At 46.6% G+C, this 13253-nt stretch overlaps 1 protein-coding gene across 2 annotated transcripts; it reads left to right on the top strand.

The window, feature by feature from the left end:
* Positions 1–987: 987 nt before the first annotated feature.
* Positions 988–8688, top strand: OSR2 (odd-skipped related transciption factor 2). Of its 2 annotated transcripts, none has more exons than XM_044245220.1 (4): positions 988–1344; positions 5412–6180; positions 7248–7347; positions 8196–8688. In XM_044245220.1, the coding sequence occupies exons 2-4, from the start codon at positions 5525–5527 to the stop codon at positions 8268–8270; spliced, it is 831 nt and encodes a 276-aa protein (XP_044101155.1). In that variant the 5' UTR covers positions 988–1344; positions 5412–5524; the 3' UTR covers positions 8271–8688. The 2 variants fall into 2 exon arrangements, with proteins under 2 accessions (XP_044101155.1, XP_044101154.1); XM_044245219.1 differs by having other exon boundaries at positions 8114–8688.
* Positions 8689–13253: the final 4565 nt, after the last annotated feature.

Genomic DNA, 13253 nt, shown 5'->3' with positions numbered 1-13253 from the left:
AGTTAGACTCACACAGGACCAAGCTTTTAAAAGAACCTGTAAAATGTATCTACACCAAATTCGATTACCTTTCCTCGAGACTGAACAATGAAGTGTTTCTTTTTTGTTTTTGTTTTTGTTTTTTGTTTTGGGCTGGGAATGAAGATGAACATGTTTGAGAAGCTACAAGAGAATTTTCCTAAAAATTTTAAATGACTGTTCTTCACCCATTCCAGATGGAGTCTTTATTGTTTGCCAATGGGTTGCAGATGCCCACCCTTTGACCAAGTTGGTTTACTGCTTATAAAATGTACCTTGACTGATTAAACCTTAAATGTTGGAAGAAATTTCTTCTGGGGGCATCCCAAGTATGTCTTTGCAGTAATTACGGAATTAGTCAATTGTCACCTCTAAAAACAAACTTCGTTTTGAAAACAGCAAACAAAAGCATACTGCAGATATAGTCATAATTGACAAAAAGTATGTACAAAGCTGTATTTAAAATTGAGGGAAATGTGATACATTTTGGAGAATCCAGTCTAGCACTGATTGACTTTACTGTACGAAAAAGATGGTTATATTAAATGTGTTAAGATGTGGAAATTAAGCTGGCGAGAGCGTCAAGTAAGACTAGAAAATGCTCTTTGGGTTTCGCTGCAGGGTCTTAGGAAGCAGAGAACCCGCTGTTCAGTTTCTAACAGTATAAGGAAAAGTTGCACCGAGAAGGAAAAGGGGGTGGGCTTTGCTTGTGTGTGAGTTTTGAACTGAGTCACCTTCGGCTCATCTCTGGAGCAGGGAAACCTCGAGGAAACCTGTGCCTTTAAGACTCAGTTGCTATCCAAACACAAGTAAACAGAGTGGACCATTAGCGGGCGCCGGGCGCGGAGGCGGAGCCAGGCTCCGTGGGCCCCGCGCTGCCGCTGGACGCCCGCGCGAAGGGGAGGCGGGGCTGCTACTAAAGCCCGGGACTCCTGGCCGGGAGCAGCCTGGGGAGGGACGCGGGCGGGGACAGAGCTCGGAGCGCTCGCTGCTGGAGGGTGATGGCCCTGCGAGACTGCGGGCTCCGACCTTACCCGGAGTCGGCGGCGAGAGGCTCGCGGAGGCGCGGGGTTCCGGGCGAGCGCTGAGCTTCGGCTCCAACAACCCCCGAGCTTTACCAACTCCACGTCCACAGACCCGGACGAAGGCTGGGATCCGCTCTCGCTTTTGCTGCTCGCCGTCCTCCAGATCATGTCCGCGGCTCCCGGGATTCCGCTCGGAAAACGAAGTTTGCCCCGCGTGGACCCAATGACCTTTCCGAGCTCCGCGCCTCACCACCTGGGCCGGGTCTGATCGGCGCTGCCCGGGCGGACCCTTCAGAGGGAGGTGAGTGTCCGCTCTGGGAAGGAGCTGCAGCCGCCTTAAGGAAGAAAGGGTGCAGGGGGTGCAGGGGACACTCAGATTCTCGGTCAGGCGTGCCGCACGTTCAGAAATTGTGAAAAGAAATCGTACGGATGTAACCTTGGGGCATTGTGTTTCTCACTGTATCGGATCCCCTGCGCTCCACTCCCGCCTGACACTTAAGGACACACACTTTTATGTACTGTTTTTAGTTTTGTTTTGCGACATTTAATCTAAGCATTCAGCAAGTCTTCTTATAAAAGCTGATCGACGTATGCTGAGATAAAACCCCCTGATCCCGTGGTGTTTCCGACGGGCCGTAGTATTCCTGGTCCACCCGTCCCGGGGCAGCCGTGGCAGCGCAGCGCAGCGCCAACGCGCCGGGGCTCACACTGCCTGCCTAGCCGGCGCGTTTCAAGAAGGAAGTAATAATAGTTCAGACCTAGGTAATTTCTCCAACCTTGTTGCTGGCCTTTTGATTTCCCCCTCCCACCCTCCAGACCTAGGGCGAGGGGGGGTGGGATGCAGAAGGAAAATTCCCCTGGGGTTTAAACTCTTAGATTCTCGAGTAAGTGCTACAGAGAAAGGACTGGTGGTTGCAGGAAGGAGGGAGAAAAAGGTGTTTGTGGAGGGAGCGCGAGATCTGTCTCCCTACCTGTTAGCAGAGAACAAAAGAGGGTTGGCGTTTCCCGCAGCGAAACGGCACGGACAGCTACTTTCTCTGCTGAACGAACTGCAGTCCCGAGCAGAACAAGAAAATTACTCACGCAGGGGGAGCGAGGGAGCTGAGAGAAACAGAACCCAGATTATGCGGAAGGCATCTTAATTTAATTAACTCCTTGGGAAGGCAGAGGCGCTGCGAAGGGGCAGGAACTTCGCGGCCGTTTTCCTCTGTTCACCTGATCCAAGCTGGCCATCATTATTACTTTTTAAATGATCTCCTTAAATCTACTAAGACTTTCGCTCTTATTTATGCAAAATTCCACTGTGGCTTGGGCTGAAATTCAGCGAGTCTATGGATCCATCAGTCATTTCTCTCGCACCAACCACAGGTTTTAGCAGATGACCCCTGACTGTATATTATTTTTAGATAACTCAGTGTATAACAGCATTCCCAAAGAGCAAGACTCTATCAAATTACCGCGTACCTTTTTTTCTCCAATGTTTTGAAAGCTTCACTGAACTGAAATTAGTTATGTACACTTCTTTTTTTTTTTTTACTTGTTGACAACCAGTGAACTAAATTTTACAAAACTTCTGTACATGCCTGGAAATCCCTATGAAGAAGACTGATGAGAGAAAACTAGTCTCAGTTCCACCGAAATATTAATGTCTTCATTGGTTCTTTCCTTGTAAAATTAAAAGTAACCAATGGTCGGAAAAGGGGTAGTGGAGAATGGACAGCAAAGGATGATGACCGCTGTTATTGCCTGAAACTCAGTGTGGGAATTACATGCTCAACTCTAGACAAAACGAAAGTACTTTAGATCTTTTGCATGGACTTAAAATATCTTTTAACATACATTTCCAGCAACTCAGTTGAAGAGTGGAAATCTAAATTCTGTAATTATTTATGGCAATAGTGTTTGGTGAATATTTAGAGTTGTTCTATTTCTAAAAGGGTTGAAGTCACCAATGGTTTGCTGCTCCTCTATGAAGAAGATGTCTGTCCTGCAAATTAAAATGAAAACTTACTATGAGATACACTTTTGTGCCACTTTGAGCTGAACTGTAATAGAGTTGCTAATTTTTGTGTTATAAACCATTTGAAGGAAAGGGAAGGGAGATGGCATTCAACTTTCTGCTGGCAGAATTAACATGTAACGTTTAGGGCAGATTTCACTTTGTGCACGTAAAATGGAAATCACAGGTGGGATATTCCTCCAATTGACACCCTCTCTCCCCAATCCCCCCATAACAGAGGTAGGAGTCATACTTTGCCTCCTGTATTTATTTCTAAGAAATCTAGTCTGGGAATACACCCAAATATTAATTTCAGTTTCCTCTCTATGGAGGAGACCACTTTTTAACTCTAGGGAGAAGATAATATTTTGACTCTCTGGAAAATCCTCATTACACAAAAAGAAGGAAATAAAAGTATAACTTACTATTTTGATGGAAGAGGGAATAATCAGATAGATTACCAGGAATGTTGGTACCTTTTTTTTCCTGCCTTTCTAGGAGGGCTTGAGGGTTGCCACTGAACAAAAATGAATCGTGATTTGTGGTGGGAAAGTTTATTACTAATGGAGGTTTACAGTTTCGCTTGAATGGTCTGACTGAGCCCCTCTGACTGTTACACACCTCTCATTAACTCCCAGTCTGAACCCCCAGACCAAATACCACTAGGCAGAAGCGGTTCATTAATAAATCCCTGTCTCTGAGCATTCCAAACAGAAGAGGAGGGAGAGAAGGTGTGAGCCTCACTGAGAGGACAAAATTCTGCCTTGTCAGAGCGCTGTGTCATTAGCGCGGTCCCCCAAGTCAGCCCTAGGAGCCCCGGGCAACACTTTACAGCGCCCTATAGAAGATTCAGACAACTAAAGGGGTAGGTGATGAGGGTTAGAGACTGGACAAACCTTCCCACCTTCCCGCTGGGTTCAAAAGCCAGGCTGAAAGTTCTTTGGATCTAACGCCCTGCAGGGCCCTTTCCAGGGAAAGCACTTAGCTGTGAGTCCCGCACCTGGGGAGCTGCCCTCAGAGGCAAGGCCCAGGTCCGCAAATCTGGCAGAACCATTGCTAAAAGGCAGCTGAAGTGGGCAAAGGTGGGCCCACCCTGAGTGCAGGTGAGGTGTCCTGGGGAACCTGGGTCTGAAATCAGACCTCTCTGTTGTTATTTGGGGGGCAGAGAGATGCGAGTGCTTGCACCCTGCTTAGGCCCCAGGCCGTCCACGTCTCCGAGCAGATAAACGACCCTCCTCCTGGCGGTCAAAGACGCACTGTACCTGCTCGAACGATCGCTGTGGCTCCCTGGCTGCCCCTTTCCTGTGCCTCCTCAGGGCGCCTACTTGCCCCTCCACTCCTCTCTGTTCTTCCCCGGAGGCCTCGCCGGTGCAGGAGCGGCTCCTAATGCCAGGTTGGGAAGCCGCTCCGGCCTCCCGAGAGCTTGGCACTCAGTCTGGGAGAAGGGGTTCGGGCCTCAGGGAGGTTCTCCGCCCACCCACCCCTATTCCACACCACCGCAACTCACCCCCTGGGAGCCTGAACCATCTGGAAGGGATCTTGGTGGGGGGTGGGAGGGAACGGCCCCTGGGAAGGAGGAGGGGGCAATTCCAGGCTGAACCCGGCCCCCGAGGTGTCACTTTTCTTTCCTGTGGCCCGTCACCGCTGATAAATGGGACTGAGGCAGAGGAAGGAAAAAGAAAACCTCCGAGGTCAGCGCGGGGCGAGACTGGCCCCTCCGAGGGCCCGAGGGCCCTGCAGCGCAGAGCGCACAGGGGGCTGAGCTCCGGCACCCGCAGCGCGGCGGGGGTAAGCGCGGGAAAGGCGACCACCGGGCGGGGCAGCCGGCTGGGGGCGCTGCAAGAGGAGCAGCCGCACGGGGCTAGGAGGGACCCTCCGCGTCGTTCCCCGGGGAGCTTGGAAGCGCCCCGGCAACAGAGACTCCGCCGCAGGCCTGCGGGCGCTGGCGTCTCGGCCGGCCGTCGGGTTTGCCCGAGGTTCTCCGCACAGGATGGGGTGGTTGGGGTGAAGTGGGTGCTGCCTCTGCTGCACGACTCCTCCCCCGCACGCCCACCACCTTTCTTTCTCCCGTTCCTTGCGTGCTGGCATTCCGACCTTCCTGTAGGCGCCCACAAAAAGGCTGCTGGGGCGCGGGGCACCCGCTCGCCAGAAGGCCACTTCTGCCGCGTCTGACTGACACTCTGGCCCCGGGGCCGAGCTCGGTGCTGACTCGCCTGGCAGTCCCTCACCACTCCTTTTGGGGACCCTGGAGTAGAGTGGGGAGGAAGACTTTGAAGGAAGGTGTGGTAACCCTTGCTGGCGCCAAAGGGTGGGCCGAGGGGGCTTAGATATTAGTCACAACTCTCCCTCTCTTCCCCTGCCATTTTTAGGGTTTGCTCTGCGTGCTGTTGCCTCTCTGGGTTTTCACCGGAGCCCCACGGCCACCTGCCTCCGAGTCCTGGAAGAAAGGGGCGGTTCCCTCCGCCCCCCAACAGCCGGGAGAATGGGGAGCAAGGCCCTGCCGGCGCCCATCCCGCTACACCCGTCGCTGCAGCTCACCAATTACTCCTTCCTGCAGGCCGTGAACACCTTCCCCGCCGCGGTGGACCACCTGCAGGGCCTGTACGGTCTCAGCGCCGTGCAGACCATGCACATGAACCACTGGACACTGGGGTACCCCAACGTGCACGAGATCACCCGCTCCACCATCACTGAGATGGCGGCGGCGCAGGGCCTCGTGGATGCGCGATTCCCTTTCCCGGCTCTGCCCTTTACCACCCACCTCTTCCACCCCAAGCAGGGAGCCATTGCCCACGTTCTCCCAGCCCTGCACAAGGATCGGCCCCGTTTTGACTTTGCCAACTTGGCGGTGGCCGCCACGCAAGAGGATCCCCCTAAGATGGGAGACCTGACCAAGCTGAGCCCGGGGCTGGGTAGCCCCATCTCAGGGCTCAGTAAATTGACTCCGGACAGAAAGCCTTCCCGAGGGAGGTTGCCCTCCAAAACGAAAAAAGAGTTTATCTGCAAGTTTTGCGGCAGACACTTTACCAAATCCTACAACTTGCTCATCCACGAGAGGACCCACACGGATGAGAGGCCATACACGTGTGACATCTGCCATAAGGCCTTCCGGAGGCAAGATCACCTGCGGGATCACAGGTGAGGTGGGGAAAGAGGTTGGCCTTGGAAGGGAAAACGACTTTGTCCAGAATACTGAGTCCTGAGAGACATTCCAGGGTCACTAAAATCCCCTCTGAACTACAATATATCCCCAAAGGCCCTCCCCGGGCAGCTACAACTAACCCCCAATATTTACCTTTTTCCTCCGCTGTCTCTTACCGGCGTCCTTGTTTGGAACGCGGGAGGGCCTTTTCTCATCCTTGGGCAGTTGCAATTTTGCGGGTTAGCCTTGGTCCTGAGATCTGTTTCCCAGTTTTCTCCCAGTTGCTGTTGGGGAGGTGGAGCGGGTACAGCCCAGGGACCCCAAAGACCTCCCCATGGTGGGTATTAGTCCAGGTTGCAGTCAGACCATTTCTAATGTTCTCAGGCCACCTTCACTGGGTTCCCTCCCTTCACTATCTCCCCACCCCCAGGTGCACCCCAGAGCCTGCCAAGGCAAACTTTATTTTATTTTATTTATGAGGGTCTTGAGATCACTGAATTTAGAAACAGCTCCCCACAACCCTTCCACGACCTTAAACTCTGCATTCCTAAACGGCAACTGAAGAAATACTATAACGTAAGTGTTTTCATCGGGTGAAAACCTCCCAGGAGAAGGGCTGGTTTATCTTCTCTCTGGACTCTGCCTGCTGTTCCACAGGGTAGAACTTCGGTTGGGATCTTCCTTGGCTATTTAGGGATTTGCTAAAAATCAGTTGCCCTGAATTCGACCTTGCCTTACGTCCTGATTTGGCCAGTTTAAGTACCAAAGAAAGCTGAAGAGACCAGGAAGGACACATTCAGCAGGATTTTGAGCTCCAGAATACAGCCAGAGAGGGCGATCAAGTGTAGATAAAGCCAGCCTCTGGTGAATGTTTGGAAGAATCTGTTAGTTGAGGTTAACCATAAACAGAATTACACAGGGGGAAAAAACACAATCTGAAAACATAAATAATGGGACTCCCGTTTCTTTTGTCTTTTCACGACTTCCTCTTGAGTAACTGTCAAAAGAAACTCCTCACCGTGGTCATAAAACCATATCAATGAAACCTTATATTGATTTACAGGTATATCCATTCCAAAGAAAAACCTTTCAAATGTCAGGAGTGTGGGAAAGGATTTTGTCAGTCTAGAACTCTAGCAGTTCACAAAACTTTACATATGCAGGTAAGTTTGTTTTCTTGTTTAAAGACAATGGCTGGTTTCGTTTTATGATTTTTTTCTCCTTACGAAGGTGTTTCATGGCAGGCTCTTTCTCTTAAAAGGCTCTGTTTAGATTTAGTTTTCTAGGTGGGGAAAACAGCACTCAACTTTTTTATAATCCCCCCCCAAATTTAATCTTACTTAACACAAAACATGATTATATTTTTCTTAAAGAAAAGACCATTCTCTATTCTAAATCCTAATTTTAGAATTAATTTTTCCCCCATCTGATCTGCCCTGCATTTAAAGCTTTTGGGAGGAAATAAAGGTAATTTTGATAATGGAGGCATGGTGAAATCCCATATGCTCTTTCTCCCAGGGGCCTCATAATTTGTAGTTTTCTGAACATTGAGGAATAGTTTAATTTTCCAGCAAAGAGAAGCCTTATTGCCCGGGAGAATGTCGTTCCTTAAGAGAGGATTAGAGTTTTTCCTTCCTCCTTTTCCTGCCTGTGACACGGTGATGAAATGTAAAGACCTGGAAATCACAAAGCCCACCGGGGAGGCCACCAACAGTTATCAGTGTAATGGGGGGGGGGGCCCTGTGTGTGCCTGCGCGTGTGTTTTCGTGATTGGAGGATTAGGAGCCAGATTTGTTCCTGCAAGTCCCCTCTTTTGTTGTCCTGCGCGTGTTATGTTAACGCTTGTGATACTGATAAGACAGAAACTATTGAGAAGGGTGCGGCGGTGGTGTGAAGGATTAATCCTTTGCTTGCTTCACATCTGAACAGGAATCTCCACACAAATGTCCCACATGTGGAAGAACCTTTAATCAGAGAAGTAATCTGAAAACTCACCTTCTCACCCATACAGACATCAAGCCCTACAGCTGCGAGCAGTGTGGCAAAGTGTTCAGGCGAAACTGTGATCTGCGGCGGCACAGCCTGACTCACACCCCGCGGCAGGACTTCTAGAGAAGCCCAGGATGTGTCCCATGCCGCCGCTGCTCCCCTCCCCAGACACCTCTCCACGCCTCTCACCCAGGGGTTGCACCCCCCAACCCCTTACAGACCCCAGCTCTTCCCCTGCTGCAGCCGTACCTGCAGCCCCGGGGAGTTAACCCTTCTTCTCGAGGACTGAGAACTGTAGAAAGCCACACAAGTACATCCCTTCACAAAGAGCATATGCTAGATCTTGTAGATATTCACAGCTCATTTTAGAGCTCTGTACATAATGTCGTGGGTCTTTCTTTGTTGTTTTGTTTGTTTTTGTATCTTGTTGGATGCACCTAGATATGGAAAATGGAAGCCAAATTTATCTTTAAAGAGTGTATTTCCAAAATAAAACTCCTTCTTGTTTGTTTCAACATTTCTGCAAAAGTGTCTTGCTGTTTAACTGCTGCTTCTCCTCTGGGTTCTGGAAGAGTAGGATGCCTCCAAAATATTCATTATAGGGGGTGTTCTCTATCCCTAAGTTTTTAAAGTAAGACTTTTCACAATTCTTTTACTGAAGCTTCAGCTCTTCCCTCTCTGTTTTGTGGCATTTTGGAATTAGATGGCTTGGAATTGGAATTTTTGTTTTTCGAAGATATTGAAATTGATACCCTTAAGGTTTTATTCCCTTTTGTTTATTCTAATTCTTTGTGGATTATTCCTTCAGATAAAAACAATATAATGATCATTGTTAATAGCACCCAACTCCAAGACTGCCCTGCCTGAAAGCACAAGGTGAGAAAAGTCCCTGACCTAGTGTCAAAGTTTACGATGGACAACTTCTCTTGCCATTAGACTTTGAACACTATGATTTAGCGCTATAGACAGTGACTTTATCCTGGTTTCAGGAGAGAAGCCTAATAATCCTCCTATAGAAGAATGCAGGAAGGTACAACCTTCAGAAGATAGCAGTTAAGAGGAGAAAAGAGGAACTACTTAGTTGTAAAAATATTTTTTTTCCTAGGATGGAGATGCTTTCTTCTAGAAGGTTCAGCTTTCTCTGCAAAGCAAAGTGAGTTGGGTCACTTGCAAAGTCTCTTGTCACTGGTTGGCCTTTGACCCCTGAGAAAATGCCAGAAGTATAGGTACTCTGTATAGAGCTCATGGCAAGCATATAATAATCTTCTGAGGCATTTCAACCTTTCCCAGGTGGTTCCTGGGGAATGTGACACTAATATCATGACAGACAACCTGGATAGGATTTAGGTGGAAGGTTTTAGACACAGATAAACTGTAGTACTAGGCAGAGGCTGGAAGGGAAATAACTAGAATTAAAGGAAGAACATCAGAGGAACCTGTGGCCCAGTAGCCTAGTAGGTACTCACAGGCTTAATACTGAACAAAAGGGTAAATTAGGTACTCTCGGATTTTTTTTTTTTCATTTTTATATTTGTGTTGGATGGCATGTTTACATTTAGGGTAACATGTCCTATGTTTGTACTTTAGAATTCTCCAGAACGGTACATGTGATTTACTTTTTCTTTTTTTTTTTTTTTAAGATTTTTATTTATTTATTTGACAGAGAGATCACAAGTAGGCAGAAGGGCTGACAGAAAGAGAGAGAGAGAGAGAGGAGGAAGCAGGCTCCCCACTGAGCATAGTGCCCAATGTGGGGCTTGATCCCAGGACCCTGAGACCATGACCTGAGCCAAAGGCAGAGGCTTTAACCCACTGAGCTACCCAGGCGCCCCGGTACATAGGTACATAGGGATTTAAGGACTAGACTCCAAATTTTCACCAGTGCCTTTTTCAGTACAGCTTACAAAGAGATTTCAAAAAGTGTTCCAGATTCAGTGCTTATTCTGTTCTCAGGGGAGCTGGCTGGAAATCACTTCTGCTTCTCATGAGAGATGTATTCTTTCCAACAAAGTGTCCACTCACCAAGTCTGTGTGTCTAATGCTCACACAAATGCATTTCTCAACATGGGATGGGCCCAGACCTTCACCAAGGAGAGGGGGCAGGGAAGGGGTGTGAGGGTGCATGTGTGTGTGGTATTTAGAGGACTGAAATTCTTGTTTGTTTTCTTGTGTTTGTACAGAATTAACTCAGTGACCTCCCTACCTCTACTCTCTCAAGATCCTGCCCACCTTGGCACAGAAGATCTGAATACTTTAGGGCAGGGTTACACATTGACTGTCCCTAGAGCTCCCCTAATCCTGCAGGCATTTTCCATGTAGTCAGTCTCGCTTCCCCACCCACCCCAACTGACTGCAAGCTGCAGAGTTCCACTGCACAGGGTTCAGTCCAATTATCAAAGGACCCTGCTCGCTATCAAGCTCAGGCATATCCATGAAGTCACTGTCACAAGGATATGTACATCAGAATACGGTTCCTCCGCATTTACTTTAGTTGAAAAAATGGGAATCCAAAGTGAATGAGGAAAAAATAAATTGGAGAAAGCAGTTCCTATTCCCAGATACACATTATTTCAAAAGTTAATATGAATTTTTTATACCGTCATTAATTTAACAAATACACCTTTTAGAATCTTGACTAGTTAGAAAACTTAAACATCTAGGGTTGCCTGGGTGGCTCAGTCAGTTAAGTGTGTCTGCCTTCAGCTCAGGTCATGATCCCAGGGTCCTGGGATGGGGCCCCACTTGGGGCTCCCTATCAGCGGAGAGTCTGCTTCCTTCTCTCCCTCTATCCCTCCCCTCAACTGGTGCTCTCTCTCCCAAATAAAAAAATAAAATCTTCTAAAAAATCTATAACAGGGCTTAATTTAATAGCTCCCTTCAATCTGCACTCTTATAGCCAGCATCCATCTAGACTTAGAAAATGATCTAAGTGAACACGCTCTTTCCACAAGTCGTCATGATCTCAGGGGAACTTTTGAACAGTGGGCTCCTTCCTCTCCAAATTCAGACTTTGTTTTCTTCTTTAGAATGTTCAAGTATGCAGGAAATGAATCTTAAGTGAGAAAAACTTATAAGGTATCATAAGGGAAATGGTATTTGGTAGCTTATGAAATTAATCTACTGAGGGTTCTTTTGGTGGGTTTTTGTTTTGTTTTGGTTTGGTTTGGTTTAGAGAAGAGTCATTATTTGAGTTTTAGATTAGCCTGTGTTTTCCTTACACCATCTACCATGGTCAACTCATGAATCAATACTCCTGGCTGGAGACCAGGAATGGGAAATATCACGAGTCATAACCACAATGCTGAAGAACTTCATGTACAGCAGTTAAGTATTGAGCTGTTACTTTAATCTTATTTTGCAATCCATGTGTGAGATTTTAAAAATAACATCTAAAATTTATTATATTGTAATCAATTATTAATGTGAAATTATGAATGTATTAGGAGCACTTATTGATGCTAGTATTGAAATGTAGGTCTTCAGAGTACTAGTGCTTTATAATTAATTGCAGTAATTAAAATTGCTATTTTGCACAGGCATATCCTCTTTTTACATGAGGAAGCTTTCCAAAATTTAACTCTAAGACAAGTAAATGTTTAAAAAGCAAACAAATGTAAAATTTCCAATTATAAATAGGCCTGGTCACTACTAGCGATGAAATCAGAAACATATTCTGGGAGTTTCTTCTACTGTTCATTTGTCAGATGTTAGCATAGATATTTGAACCTTTTCACTTAAGTCATGTTCGGTCAGGTACCCTTGCCCTAGTTTTGATTTTGAAGGCACTTAGGATATTACTTCTTGAATACTGTCAACATGATAGACTATATGCATTTGGATTAAACAGAAGAGAAACTACAGCAAATTTTAATACGAGAAGGGTATTGCCATGGCATAACGGGCTAACTTTCCTATTTCCAAAGTAATTTCATATTATTATAATAATAATAAAAGACAAAAAAGATTGATGAAACCATATAACATTGCAAACAGGAATAACTTCTGTATTTTGGAGGATTATTTGTGTTCACCTTTATTAGTATATTATGTCAAGACTATATTTCCCAATTTTTCCTTCAGAAATGTAACTTTCCACTGACAGCCACCTCTGCTGACAGCAATGAGCAATAAAGGGAGTGGAGATTCAGAATGATTCAGCTTTGATGACCTGAGCTATTTCAAGTTCATTCCTGTTTCTTTATTGCTTGTCCCCCTTAACACAAATTGTGTTATCATCTAAGCTATATAACTTTTTCTATATAACTATCCAAGGCAACAAATGATAGTGAAAAACTGTAAGTAACACAAATAGCCTGCAATAGGAAACAGTTGGGTAAATTATAATGCTGTATCCATTATGTATAGCATTATACTAGTTATACACTAGGCATATACTCCACTATTAGGTATAACCTTCTATTGCAAACAGAGAGTCTGACTAAAGGGGGCTTACACAATAGGGGATTTATTTTCTGACATTACAAGAAGTCTCAAGGATGGGTCCAGAGATGCATAATTAATTGGAGTGACAAGATCATCCAGAGCCCAGTTCTTACTTCTCTCGTCTTCCATCTTTGTGTGTAAACTGCCTTCCTTCATGGCCATGAGATAGTTCCAGCAACTCCAACCACCCGTTCTGGTGCTTCCTTCTCACACATACTTCATAGGCAGAAAAAGGATTTATCTGCCCTTGTATTACTTTTTCAGAACTAAGGATCTGGTATAAATCCAACCTGTAGGGTTGCCTGGGTGGCTCAGTAGGTTAAGCATCTGTCTTCCGCTCGGGTCATGATCCGGGGTCCTGGAATTGAGTCTCTATCTGTCTCCCCACTCAGTGTGTGTGTGTGTGTGTGTGTGTGTGTGTCTGCTTCTTCTTCTCCCTCCACTCCTTCCCCTCACTCATTTTCTCTCTCTTGCTCTCTCTGTCTCTCAAAATAAATCAATAAAATATTTTTAAAAAATCCAACCTGTAGACTTGCCCTCACAGCTTATTGGTCAAAATTAGGTCAGCCTAATTTTAGGCCTAAAATTAGGCCTAAAATTTATAGCCTAATTTTAATTTAGTGACCCTCAGCCGGTC

Source organism: Neovison vison, chromosome 4 (genome assembly GCF_020171115.1).
Source record: "Neovison vison isolate M4711 chromosome 4, ASM_NN_V1, whole genome shotgun sequence".
NCBI lineage: Eukaryota > Metazoa > Chordata > Mammalia > Carnivora > Mustelidae > Neogale > Neogale vison.
The sequence above is the reverse complement of the archived record's forward strand: the minus strand, read 5'-3'. Positions and strand labels throughout refer to the sequence as shown.

Bases quoted from the DNA above. Each gene is read 5' to 3' on its own strand.
- OSR2 (XM_044245219.1), top strand. From the start codon at position 5,525: ATGGGGAGCAAGGCCCTGCCGGCGCCCATCCCGCTACACCCGTCGCTG. The intron at 6,181-7,247 runs GTGAGGTGGGGA...ATTGATTTACAG, and splicing joins GATCACCTGCGGGATCACAG to GTATATCCATTCCAAAGAAA. The intron at 7,348-8,113 runs GTAAGTTTGTTT...ACATCTGAACAG, and splicing joins ACAAAACTTTACATATGCAG to GAATCTCCACACAAATGTCC.